This window comes from Dryas octopetala, chromosome 5 (genome assembly GCF_963921425.1).
Source record: "Dryas octopetala chromosome 5, drDryOcto1.1, whole genome shotgun sequence".
Classification (NCBI taxonomy): Eukaryota; Viridiplantae; Streptophyta; class Magnoliopsida; order Rosales; family Rosaceae; genus Dryas; species Dryas octopetala.
This window is the reverse complement of record NC_141370.1, coordinates 19435778-19450213: the sequence shown is the minus strand read 5'-3', so window position 1 is coordinate 19450213 and position 14436 is coordinate 19435778. Positions and strand designations below refer to the sequence as shown.

Genomic DNA, 14436 nt, shown 5'->3' with positions numbered 1-14436 from the left:
TAATTTAAAAGTTTCATCTGTTTCTAATATAACCAAAAGATAAATAAAGAAGAAAGTGCAAGTTTTCTTTCTCAACCATTAGTTCAGATAAGCATTGCTATAATACACAATGTGTAGGAAACAAGGATAGATCTAAATATTATGAGGTAGTACTTTTCGATTACTCATTTATTGTGTCAACAGTCAAGAATGTTTATAAACTTTACGGCTACAACACCATCATATTTGTCTTTATATTGTTAAAAATTTACGAAATGTGAAAAAGAAAAATATCTCAATAAGGTTGTAATCTATTGTTTTACCTACTGTAAATGTTTGGGTCGAAAAAGTAAAGGATTGTGTCAACATACAGAGTCGCTCTTCAATTTATGTGGATGGATGGGCTAACTTCGCAGCCCAATGTTGGGAATCGACTGAAGGATAAGAAGCCCAGAAGAATTCAGTGTGAGAGCTACTGTCCTAGGGCCCACGAACCACAAGTTTTTGGGCCTGTATAGTTGGACTAGACTGGCCTAGGTAGAAGATACCTTATTGTGCACAAAGATTTCATCCTCAATCTTCATACAATAAGTAAAGTAATTAGATTTGCATTAATTGGGCTGGGTGGATCTAGTTTAAGAATATAACACAACCATTCATCGATCCATATCGTAAAAGTTGTTTTTTTTTTTCTAAGACTTTTTAATTGCTTAGGATTTTACTATTTTAGTAACAATAATACACGAACAATTAACATCATATATTACTTGGACAATCTTTGACAATGAAAATTTTGTTTAGGCGGTCGGTAGCCATGTGTGCAGAATATATTAACGAGTGGGTTAAAAAAGGAATAATATATTAATGAGTAGGTTAAAATGATGAACCTTAGGCTGATCATATGTAGGTGAAATCGATATATTGAATTTGTTACCTTTTCATAAACATAGTTACATGTGTCACTGCGGATGTACTTAATTTGTCTATCATGTAGATTTTTCTGCTTTGATGATAATATTTACTCCATTAGGCCATATATATCTCATTATTTCATAGCCCATATTTTATGTTTTTTTAGTGTTATTCTTTTGCTATGATATATATCTTAACAATAATGCTAATTGTCCCACATTTATTTTTCCACATTTGTATCCCACCTGATGTGTCATTACTTCACTGGAAGGGTATTTCCTTTTTCTTTTTTAAGTTTTATTTTTTAATTTTTAGTGTCTAATGTATGAATGTCATGTAAGATGGTATGAAATTGTGGTATAAAAATGTGGTAAGTGTAGCATTACTGATATCTTAATTACTTTTCTTTAGAAGTTACATGCATGCGCTCTAATTTATGTCTTAAAAGCTAGTATATAATGTATATAATTGACAAGTGCACACTTTGTAATAAGAAACATAGTGAGATTAAAAGTTTCAGAATGTCATTGTACAGATATTACAAAATTAAACTAAAAATATAATGAGAGATTATGTGCAGGATAAAAATCAACTTAAGATTATAATCTTGATTAGTAGACAAGAGTTGATTCAGAGAGGTATTTGCAATCCACCATTTGAAAACACCGAACCGTCCACCATTTCAAATACAATAAAATGAACTAATAGCACTATGCATTGGATGTGTAGGTTTCTCTTTAGTTTCCCCCAACACTTCAAGTGAAGAATAAAGAAAAAGAACTTGTTGTTTGCATTTCTTTGATATCATGGATAAAAATTATATGAATATAGAGAAGTTGTAGTTACACAATTATGTATACCTATATATATACAAACGAAATGAAAATGACAAAGCTATTAATTAACAACATGGTAATGAAAGTTGTGTGACTATTTATATATAGATATATATATATATATATATATAAAAGGTGACTGGGCATATGAATGCAAAGGCCCTGGTATAATTAACAATACCTAATTTTTCTTTTTAATGGAAAACATAAAAGCATCGGCAACCAATTAAATATCTTAAATATGTTAAATAAAATCAAAGCCACAACAAAAGACAAAAGAGGTTGTGATGGGCTTGAATATGCTTATGATCATAACATCAATAAATATGCATCTCATGCAAATCTGCATATAATTTTGGTTGAGAGAGAGAGAGAGAGAGAGAGAGAGAGAGAGATTTTTCATGAAGTCGTTGCTGTTGGTCTGTGAAGAAATTTATTTGAATGACAGTTTGGCCCCTGGTATATTCATACTAATGAATTAAAACTGATCAAAACTTCAAAAGTACGTACGTATATATCATATACTTTTATTCACAAATCAAATATTTCTAATTTGCTTTTAATTGTTGCCTGAATTAATGCTTTATCTTTTTTAAGGAGTATGAGTATGAAATCTAGTACTGGGTAGCAGTGGCTGGTACAAAAAAGATTCTGCACATTGAATGGTAGTCCTTTCTCTTCTTGTACGTATTTCACATGCAGATGTGCAACACTGCTATGTGGTACCTGAAGAGAGTAAATTGAGTAATAGTAGTAAATTAGTAATTGACAGATTGCATATAGAAAGTGACAGAAGGAGAATGATAAAAGTCCAATCACCAATAATGTGGAATATTGTGGGTCTTATCACATTAAATTCAAATTGAAATTGGGGTCTCTATTATTCATGTTGAATAAAAGACTGGGTTGAGGAGGGTGATCCATTAATTCCCAGCTGGAAGCTACAATGATAAGGATGGTTTTCAGAATGAATTGCATTAAAAGTTAAAACAGATGCTATTACTTACCATTTTTGAATCGATTAGGCACATAACTTGTATGTAAAAGGACATATAAGGAAAGTTTCCATTTGCAGTTTTGCACAATAAATTAAGAACACTGATTGGCAGAGTTATTTGTGCTTATTAACAAGTCACAACTAATTAACACGTAAACATTAATGACTTTATGGGTGAATATTTTTATGGGTGAACATTTTTAGTCTTCTTATTAGATACAGTCATGTAAACATCTGAATATTTTTCGTAAGAGTATTGCTACATTCATCACATGATGCACATATATAAATACATCATTTGGTAAACAAATTTTAGAGAAAAAAATTTCAAGAGTCTAACATTATTGTTTCATAAATACTAAATTTGTAAAGAGTCCATGTTATGATATGGACTATGGAGGGTTAAGAATCTAACCCTTTTTCACAATAAAAGAAAAAGTATTACCGAATTTCCCTTATCCATGCAAATGAGGCAACAGCACGTCAGCCGTGCCCCCGGGCTACATTTACGTAATGTCAATCAAGGGCCATTGGGCTGGGCCAGGCCCATCTCGAATTGAATTCAAACCCATTTCCGTACGCAAATGATGGAGATTGAAAGGCCTCCCCGATTCGTCAAACACTCAAACCTATGCAGCCCTGAAAACTGAGTACCATTTTCCGTAAATACACCGATTTCCTGACCTCATTTTGGATTCTTGCTTTTCAACGCAAGCTCGTACCAAACATGTTCCAGCTAAGAAATTAAGATCTCAAATCAAACTTCAATTTACAATTTTACCCCTCCCTAGCAGTAGCAGTGGCAGTGGAGGCAGTGCCCCTATTTTTGTATATAGCGACATGAAAGGCCCAAGGGGTGTATTAATTAAGTTTGCCAATTTGTGATCTGCGTTTTGGTGATTAATTTGGTAGTGGACAAGTTTTCATTTTCTTCTCAAAAAATGCATTTGATAATAAGCAGCACTGGTTTGGACTTTGGAGCTATCTGTGCTCCATGTCAGTCCAAGAACCCCTAAGACCCACGTTGTATTGTCCTTTACTTTTGGCATTTTCATGAAAATTTTGTTAAAATGTTGTTTTCCAAGGTGCTACTATTTTGAACACACCAACTTTCACCTCTTTTCTTGGTTGTAAAACTACCTTTAAGATTAGTTATAATTTACATGATTAAGATTTAGGGTCATTCACAATTTGTACATTGTCCTTTAAATTTTTTCAATTTAGTTAGTACTTAAAATTTTAATTTTGATGCAATTTGGCATTAGTGTCTAACTATCATGTCAAATGTTAAATGCTAACATATTACATGCGGGATCACCTTTGAGTTTGAACTAATCACTTGAGTTTGGATCTTGGAATAACTAGCAAACAATCATGATGCATTACGACTCAATTCTATCAAATTGAGACATGACATATTTAAGAAAATGAAAATTCAAGAAAAAGCCATCCACATTTGAATCAATTGTACCTAATTACTTGGCACACTAAACATATATATATATATATATTTGATGGATTTTATAGAATCAATATCAAACTACATGTGTATGTGTGCATTCCCATATGGTACACAGAGCATGTACTATCTAGCAATAAACAAAGCCTCTGTTCCATCCTTCATGCAATGCTATCTCTCCATATAATAAACGCGGAGTAAATATTATTGTTAAGACTTATGAGTACAAAACTTATATATTAGTATTATTTGTATAATAAGGTAATTAAGTGTATCCATATTAATAATATATAACTAAGTATGAAAAGACTGAACTCTGCATAAAGTACATTATGGTATAAGAACTTTAACTACGATCTTTTGGGCTGTGCATGATTCAGACTTTTGCAGAGAAAAGGGTGAAACAAAGTTTGACAGGTGACTTGAATAAGTGCACAAATAATTGAAAGAAACAGTGAAAAAAATTAAAAGGAATTGTGATTTTCTGAGCTAGCTTAGCAAAGATGCTGCCACCGGCCGAATCGTCTTTTAAACCCCAAAACAGAGATGATATGATCAACAGTGTGGCAGGGCATGCATGCCTCCATCGATTGATTTATTGTCACAGAGAATTAATGGATCGAAGAACAGAACAAACAACCCCCCATGCAATATTCACTTCTCATCAGGAAATATATGCAGGACCATAATCAATAAAATCTCACTTATTTTTTAGCATTCAAAGAGATATGTATATATCTATATATTGTACTCTGTATTGTGTGCTGTTTATAGTGTATTATAATATATATTTATGTGGGGCATCACGAGTGTGTCAGAGGCTGAAGACACTGAGGTATCTTTCTTTTTTAGGACACGTCGCTCCAGAAAGTTATGAGAGAGAGAGAGAGAGAGAGACGTATGTATGTATGTGTGTATCAGTGTATGTGTGTGTGTATTGAGCGTTTCTTTTTCTTTTAGAAGAAAGAAAATTGAGCATTTTCCCAGAATCTGAGTTGCCCATTGGAGAAGGGTGAAAGAAAATCCGAGCGTTTCAATCGCTTTCCCACTGTTCTCCTTTTCTGCTTTTTTATTACTTTTTCTCGTGAGAATCTGATTCTACCAAGGTGAGTTTTACTCTTCCACTCTATTATTAATTATTTTGTATACTCACTTTGTTGGTTTATCTGTAACTACCCAATTCCTATTATTAAACTTGTTTTCTTCTGCGTACTACGAAATGTCTATTTTGTATAATTAATTTTGTAAAAAACTCGGGATTTGTGGCATAAAACCAACCCTCTTCTTTTGCTTTTGTTTTCTTCAAAATGATGTTTTCTTTGTTTTCAAACACACACACACTTGGCCAAAAAAAAAAAAACACACACACACATAGTGACATAGATATATAATATATATATATATTTTTACGTTTTTCCAAAGATTTCATACTTTTAACAACTCTGTATCACCCCTTTTCGCAACAAGGAAAGTACCTAGGATTGTGAGCTGTAAACCTGAAACCATCCTTGTCAATCTCTAGCTAAAAAAATTAACTGGGTTTGTTTAATTTCAATTTCACATTGAATCTTCAAAACCATTCTCTTCCACTCTCTCTCTCTCTTTCAGCTCACACACTAACTGTGGAAGTGGAAATGGGTAGAGCAACAAGATGGCTCAAGGGCCTGTTTGGGATAAAGAAAGTAGACAAAGAACACAAAGCAAATTCAAGCACTTCCACCCTATTAGACAAGAAAGGCTTTACCTTTAATGGCAGAGAGGCAGCAGCAGCTGCGACCATACTGTGTCACAACCCAGCTACTATACCACCCAACATATCACCCTCCGAGGCAGCTTGGCTCAGATCATACTACACAGAAACAGAGAAGGAGCAGAGCAAGCACGCAATTGCCGTGGCCGCCGCCACGGCCGCCGCAGCCGACGCTGCAGTTGCTGCCGCGCAGGCTGCCGTGGCGGTTGTCCGCCTCACCAGCCATGGTAGAGGCACCATGTTTGGCGGCGGCCGCGAGAGATGGGCTGCTGTGAAGGTCCAAACCGTTTTCAGGGGATATTTGGTATGTGAAAGTTCAATTTCTTGCATATTGGACTTAATTTCTGGCTTTGAAAGCTTAAATTTCATGGATTTTGCTTAAGAATTTTTTACCCTTTTTGTAAAACACAGGCCAGAAAAGCGCTTCGAGCACTGAAAGGACTGGTGAAGTTGCAGGCTCTTGTTAGAGGGTATTTAGTGCGCAAACAAGCCACAGCAACTCTGCACAGTATGCAAGCTCTGATCAGAGCACAAGCCACTGTTCGTTCTCATAAAACTCGGGGGCTCAACTTCAACAATGAAGCCTACAGATTTGAAATCCGTGCACGAAAATCTATGGTAATAAAAACCCAAATTGCTTATTAAGTAATATATATGGTCAGCATTTAAATCTGTGGTGGTTCATTAATAAATCTGTCATAAATGCTAACTCAAAGTCTGAAACTTGATTTGCAGGAGAGATTTGATGACAGTAGGAGTGAGCACACAGCTCCAAGCCACAGCAGAAGGCTCTCTGCTTCTTTGGACACCAATTTTAACGCCATTGATGAAAGTCCCAAGATTGTGGAGGTCGATACAGGCAGGCCCAAGTCCAGGTCTCGCAGAACAAACACTTGTTGTGTATATGAATTTTGCGACGACCCACCACCACCACCTTCACCGTGTCGGGTTCTTCCGGCCCTGTTATCGATCCCCGATAACCGGAATTTCAAGGACTCCGACTGGGGACTCGCCGGAGACCAATGCAGCAGATTGGTCTCCACAGCACAGAGCACCCCACGTTTTGTGAATTCCTGTGGGTCTAGTAATGCGCCGGTTACACCTTCAAAGAGTGTTTGTGGTGAAAACTTCTTCAGGGGATATGGATATGGTCATAATTGTGCTCCAAATTACATGGCGAGCACTCAGTCTTTCAAGGCCAAGTTGAGGTCTCACAGTGCTCCGAAGCAGAGGCCAGAGGCAGGGTCAAAGAGGAGGCTTTCACTGAATGAAATGCTCGAGTACTCGAGGAGTAGTGTGAGTGGGGTTCGGATGCAGAGGTCTTGTTCACAAGTTCAGGAAGCCATTAGTTTCAAGAATGCTGTGATGGGCAAGCTTGATAGGTCCTCTGGGATTTGGTAGCAGAGAGACCCAGAGACAGAGAGAGACCAAGAATTAACATAATGAGCTACTCAAAACAAAACCTTGTTAAGAACAGGGGATTAAACCAGAAGATGTGTGTAGATTAATCAAAGTTAGTGGTATTATAGAACGATCTGATCTCATTTTGATGTTGGCTTCTGATGAATGATGATGATTATGGGGTTATTATTGCTAATTAACTTATGTAGTTGATATGAATTAATGCAATGCATGTAATTGTATAATTATCATTGAAGTACAGGTGTTCTCTTCTGTCTTTTTCTCTAACAAAGGAAGAAAACAAACTGTATTTATGGGTCCTGCCAAGTCAAAGTAAAGGGTTTTGAATGAGCTTTAATTTGAGGTCATTTGTTTTTTCAAATGCCATGGAATTATTTGCTCATTGTAATTACCAAAGTCGACAAGGCAATCCTTCCATGTTACAAGTATATTCCACACAATACCATATTTCCATCATTGTGTATTATTTTCACATGTTCATTTATTCAAATTTAGACTCATTAAAAAATTCTTTTATTTTTAATTTACAAAAGGGAAATTTTTTCAAAAATGACTTAAACGTTAACTCTTGTGTCAATTCATGATGCGTATTATGAGGTGTATCAATGTATCCCCTTAACTTTAATTTTGAAGCCAATTTGCCTCTTCTGTTAGTCCAATTACATTTTTCATCCAAAGAAAAAAGTCAAATACATGAAGTGGTTTGACTTCAATGTTCTTATATTACAAGTAGAAAGATGAATGTACTTTTGAAAAAATGATTACGTGTATAACATAAAATCACTTTTGAACTAAATTTGCAAACTGAGTTGATTGAAGTGGCATTGACATCAAAGGTAAAGTTTAGGAAGCATATTGGTACAACCCATAATTCATATTCTGAATTGACACATGGGACAAAGTTTAAGTTTTTTTACAAATTTGATAGTTTTAATATTACTTGAAAAAGTGATCACGTACATAACATATAATCACTTTTAAACAAAATTTACAAACCAAGTTGACTGAAGTGACATATTGATATCAGAAGTAAAGTTGATGGGGGCATATTGATACAACACATAATTTATATCTTAAATTGACATGATCAAAATTTAAGTCCTATTGTTATTTGGTATACGCCTTCTCATTCTTGGCACTCACAAAAAAGATTTAAATTTTCATATTTTGAAAACAGGTGTCATCCCATTATTGACCCCAAAAAACAACAAAAAGAAAAAAGTTTGATCGTTTGAACCATCCTCCTTCCTTCCGAAGGCATCATGTTCCCTAGTGTTTTACATGCCTATGAGAATTGATTTTGTTTGTTTGGTTGTGCCAATTACTCTATGGGAATGACATATGACCCCACAAGTTTTAATTGCATTAGTATATTGTAGAGGAGAAAATTCTTAAAGCTATTGGGCCCTCCATAGTACCCAAAAAAAAACACAAACAACTCTTCAAAATTTTATGGGATTGCATATCTAACACATTTAGGTGAGAGATTGAGACCCATTGTTTTTTTTTGGTTACAAAGGGAGGAGGCCAAGGAAAGAGGCCTAGAGGGGGGAGGGGGGGATCGAAACCCGGTGAGGTGGGGGCAGCACAACTGCTTGGCCAACTGGCCTACCCCAAGTCCTCATTGAGACCCATTGTTGCTACAAAGTCTCTAAGAAGAATAGAATAATAATCGAACAAAGACAAATGTCAAATTTAATCACGAGTTGTCCAATTTTAATCATCTAAAAAAAGACCCAGCAGGTGGGTTCCATATACTTCAAGTTTTGCCAATATTTGAAAAGTCTTTCTTTGGCCAAAAAAAAGAAAAAAGAAAAGTCTTTCAACTGTCCTAGCTGTGCTACTGTCCCTATCACTTATTCATTAAAAGAAGACAATTCCTCTCATAACTTCAGAATTTCTACTTCCTTGACAAATTCAAATTATTCTTTCAAAAAATGGAAAAAGAATTTCATATATAATTGAATTAGATTAATCAAACTGATAGTGAAAGCATTTATCTTTCTTTTTTTTGTTTTTACCAGTTTCCAAGGAAGATAATAAGGCAATGAGGATTGGCTTTCAGACTATTGGAGGGCAGGCTGAAAGTCACTTCTTTTCAAGCTTTCCATGAAAGGGAGCTTTCAACTTAAGGCAGAGCTGCAAAGATTTGAAGTTAGAGATATTATTCTCTCCGACTCAAAGTGCACTGTTACTGTACACTGGCCTCAACCCACAGGGAAAAAACAAAAAGAATGATGAATAAAAAAACAAGACAAGAATGGGCCAAAACAAAATCAAAGTATGGATCCAGGCCCCAATTAGGCCAACCCAATGGGTTTTTCTTGAAAGTGGAGTTCACTAAGAAGTCCAATGGGTTTTTCTAAAATCCCCTTTGCTCAGTCCAGTCTCAAAGTTTTTGTCCAATGAAGACCCATTAAGGCTTTAAGAGATGTAGCCCAATGAAAACCAAGCCCAACTGATATTTCCGGAAACTGAAAAAAGAAAACGTGCTTGATTTTTGTTTTTATTTTTATTTTGGCTTAATTATGTTTTTATTATCCATATTTTCAATTGATTCTCACTTAACCACACTTATGATTATTTGTCTCACTTTACCATCTACAACTATTTCTATGTGTCACTTTACCTTTTTCCGTCTATTTCGTTATCCAAGCCGTAAAAAATGTACGTTGATGTGGAGAGGCATTTTTGTCACTAATATTGATGGATTAGCTGACGGAATAGATATAAAAAGGTAAATTAGGACACAGAGAATAGTTGTAGACAATAAAATAAGACAAATAAGTATCTAAGTGGTAAAGTAGTAATCAACTAAAACTATAGGTATTAAAAACACAATTAAGCTTTTTATTTTTTAGGTGGGGTAGGAGGGTTCGAATTTAAGACCTCTTGTGAGAGAAAAAGCTACTTGATAATTGATATGAGATTTTATCACAATCATATATTAAGCAAGAGAAATCATTAACATGGGAATTTACAAGGATTTTTATTTCTTTTTTGGGATTTGGAAAAAAATTGTTGGTGTTATATTAATATTAATATAGTTGAGAATGATGGAGATGGATCACAATTTGATCCACTCAGAGCCATCAATGAAGGTAAGGGAAACAAAAGGCTTGGCTTCCTCATCAGTGAGTTCTCTGGACCATGATACCCTCCCTGCAAATCGAGCCCCTGGTCCTGTGCACTTGTATTGCCCATAAAACACAGTCCTGTACACACCACATACATACATTAATGTCAACCATATATATCATTACAATTTACAAAGCTTCATTGAGCATGCGCACGCCTCTAGCTAGCTAACACCAAATTGAAAATGCCAAACATATATATATATATATATATGTGAAAGAAACAAAAGTACACTGCCTAGGATAAAAGGAGTAGTAGGTGGCTTGGCTTATATAGATAGCACCAAAGTTATGTATAGATGCTGGCGTGGCTTGCTTATAATATGCCAACATGCAATGGTGTAATGTATGAGTAGGTGGATAGGGTTTATAGATATATATATGCACTCGTTATATATGGTGGTGCATTACACGTAGGTTTTGCTTTGCAGCAACCAAAGTGCAAAACGACATACACTCATTGTTAGGTCCTCACACTCAGTGACATAAAACCGCCCATTTTGTTACCAAAATGCCGAAACTGCCCTAGGCCTGCATGTGTATTTGAGTGGCTAGATTGCTAGAAGCTAGGACCTATAGGTGATTCGGTGGGCAAGTGGGTCATTTACTTCCAATAATAATAATAATAAGCTAGATCAAAGCTGTGGATTTAATGGGTTGCCAGATAGGGTAAGATGGATGCACAGATACAATGGAACCGTCCAGTCCACTAGGCTAAAACAAAATTGGTCCAAAATTATTAGTGAGTTTCTTAATTGGTCGAGACAGTTGCCTCATTAGCCTACCCTCAAAATTAATCGGCTACGTAAGAATGGTATGTGCCACAAGAATTTGTAGGAATAAATTGAACAAAAGGAAATATGGAACAGAAAAATAAAAGAGAGAGAGAGAGAGAGAGTTGCATACATTTCACGGTTAGGGTCACCCCAGTTGTACCAGCCTTTGGGGATGATAATGTTGTCCATATATGTGTAGGCAAAGACGACCCTGGAGAAGGGACCCCATGCCCTCCCAAGGTAGAGAGCTCCTGAACCCGTGACCTTACACTTGACAAATGAGAACCCCGTTTCCTCCAACATACTGCTCCTTCCCTGTGCCGTTAGTGCCCCTGTGTTCTGTGCTATTGCGTGCACGTGACATCCCTGCACTCACATACATGTGACTCCCTCATGTCAAGTAATGTCACATTCATAAGACACAAACTACACACCAACACCCTTTTCTCAATTCAACCAAAAATCTATCAATAATCTCACCTCAAATAGGGACAGTCCATTTCCGAAGATGAAATCCACAGACCCTTCAATGTAGCAGTCTTTGTAATAATGCCTTCCCAGATGATCATACAGTGTGTCTTGTGCTCCCAAGAATCTACACCCCAAGAACGCTGCTGTATCTGCTGATATTCTGAATGCCACTGCCTGCTTCCCAATTGCTCCTGCTGCTGGCACTGGTGTTGTGTTCTGCACCACCACATACATGCATTGTGCATTTACAACACCAATATAAGATACTTATGTTGCTAGACTGTGATCGCGAACACCCAACTTAATCAATGCTTCAGATTCATACTTGTACAATATTATTACCTTGAATGTAATGTTCTTGGCAATGAAATAAGGGGAATTCACTGCAAATGTTGCGGAGTTGAAAGTCCCCATTGGCTGTCCTCTTGGACCAGCTGGGGTTTGAGCTGTGTCTCCCCATTGAACAATTGTTTTGTCTGCCCCTGCTCCTTGTATGGTTATAAACGATTTTAATGGAGGTATATTAACCTTTTCCCTGAAAATGATTTTAATATTTACCAAGTTCATCCACAATTACCACATAACAAGAAAAGATATATAATTATGATCAATACTTAGAGGAAAAAGTTAAATTAAAGACAGTGCATAGGACAATTCATGAACAACAAAGCATTTCTAGTCAAAGACCAGCTCATAGAGCATTCTAATGACAAGGAAAAAGACACAACAACAAACAAATTAATATATATCAGAATCACATCTGAACAGCACTGTACCAAATTAAATTGCAGAAGAAGCATAACATATTGAGCAATTAAGGAAATTAAAATAGATTACAGATCAAACATGCATTTATCCCCAGAAACACTACTCACGTATAGACTCCTGCATGGACCTTGATGAGGACTCTGACAAGATTGATGAATGGGAGAGAGTCAATGGCGTCCTGAATGGTTGTGAAGTCTCCAGCTGCAGGGTTCTTGGCCACATGCAGAGTGTAAGAAGGGAAGAGCTTGTTCTTTGCTGTCTTGAAAACAGAGTGTTTGAGGCTCCCAACAAACCTGACCCACTTCATGAATTGTTGTTCTGAGAATTGGGCTCGAGTCATGTTCTTGGTTAAGTGTACTTTTCCTGCTGCTGAATTCCCAGGTCGGATTCCCTTGGTGTGGCATTGTGTTTGGGTTGAATTTAGAAGAAGAAGAAGAATCAGAACATAGAAAATGTGGTGGAATAATGTAGGCATTTAAAAAAAGAGAATGAGAATGAGAGTATATAGAAGATTAGAGAGTATGTTATTAGTTTGGAATTCCAAGTGAAACATAGAAAATGACTCTGTGTTTGGTTTGGTTTGGTTTGGTTTGGTTTGGTTTGGTTTATATACAAGTTAGTTGTTTGTTTTAGGTGGAAAAAAGTGATGCTGAATTGGAGAATCAAAGAGTAAGACAGAGTGAAGAAGTCACGGGTGCTTCTAAGGACATCCATGTAATGTAGACTAGCAGTAGTGAGAGAGAGAGAGAGAGAGAGAGAGAGAGAGAGAGAGAGAGAGAGAGAGAGAGAGAGACAATCTAAGCCACAGGACAGGACACGTTGCACTTTGTGCTTATAAAAATGTTGTTTCTAAAAACTTTTGCATTTTGTTGTTGTTGTTAGTTTGGTAGTGCCCGTGAGTGTCTCTATTTCTGTTTGTGTGTGATTGTGAATATATTCGTGAGGGGATAATGGGTTGTTTCTCTGTGACTGCAAGTCTGCAAATATTAATATAAATTAATGTGGGTGACTAGTGACTACTACCTCTACTTTTCAACCATGGCCGTCAAAAAACTGGACCCAAACTAAGCACCATTTGATTTACTCTTAGAATGTGATCAGATTCATTGAATTGCCTTATGAATACGTATAAATGGGCTAAGACTCCGTAGAGATAGATGGTGTAGCTGAGAGCATACCTAGGCCCACTTGCAGAACTAGACAAACTAACTCACTCACGCTGAGGCCCAACTCTTGCCAACATCAACTTTTGTGTGTGTGAGGAATTATGGTGATGTGAAAGAAACCAGAGTAAGGACACCATATTTTTGCTGTGAAATGATCAAATCCCCACCTCTATCTCTTTTTGTGCTTCAGTTCTCTTTTCTAGTCTTCTTCTCAGTTCTCAGCACTTCCACTACCAGCTAGTGGAGTGCTGCTTCTTTGGGTCCAAAATTGATAAATGGATAAATTCACCTATGTGACAATTTTGGACACTCAGAATTTTGACATTTGGGAAAAGAAAATATTAAGATGATAGTTTTGTTGGATTGTCTTCTAAGAAACATCAGACCAAAAAAAAAAAAACAAAGTCTTCTAAGAAACTTTCATCATAGGTCCCAACACAACACAAGGTAAAAAAGAGAAAGGTTTTGTTTTGTGCATCCAACCCAAAGATTGATTCTTATCTCTCCTTCCTCTAAATACAAAAAAGGGTTTAGATTGTTAAAAATAAATTTATATTTTTTTATTCGGCATCTAATACATGAGTTTGGATGTAAACAAAGATAACCTTATCATCCACATATACCATATTGTCAATAGTGTATGCTAAGATTGCTAACCTATTGTCAGTACCAAACTCAGTGGCGTACGTGCCAAGTTAAGAGCATCAGACACAACTACACAAGCCTATGTTGTTTGATGGTTTCAAAGTAAAAAGTAATGCTC

The 14436-nt window shown here is 36.2% G+C and overlaps 2 protein-coding genes across 2 annotated transcripts; one reads left to right on the top strand and one right to left on the bottom strand.

Moving 5' to 3' along the window:
- The first annotated feature begins 5618 nt into the window (after nucleotides 1-5618).
- LOC147285369 (protein IQ-domain 26-like) lies at nucleotides 5619-7593 on the top strand. The gene is made up of 3 exons (XM_086244328.1): nucleotides 5619-6237; nucleotides 6345-6551; nucleotides 6669-7593. The coding sequence occupies exons 1-3, from the start codon at nucleotides 5818-5820 to the stop codon at nucleotides 7332-7334; spliced, it is 1293 nt and encodes a 430-aa protein (XP_086100454.1). The 5' UTR covers nucleotides 5619-5817; the 3' UTR covers nucleotides 7335-7593.
- Nucleotides 7594-10351: 2758 nt separating this feature from the next.
- Nucleotides 10352-13061, bottom strand: LOC147285368 (Pectin lyase-like superfamily protein). Its single transcript, XM_086244889.1, has 5 exons — nucleotides 12615-13061; nucleotides 12082-12274; nucleotides 11749-11955; nucleotides 11399-11634; nucleotides 10352-10570 (listed from the first exon to the last, which is right to left on the bottom strand). The coding sequence occupies exons 1-5, from the start codon at nucleotides 12980-12982 to the stop codon at nucleotides 10423-10425; spliced, it is 1152 nt and encodes a 383-aa protein (XP_086101015.1). The 5' UTR covers nucleotides 12983-13061; the 3' UTR covers nucleotides 10352-10422.
- Nucleotides 13062-14436: the final 1375 nt, after the last annotated feature.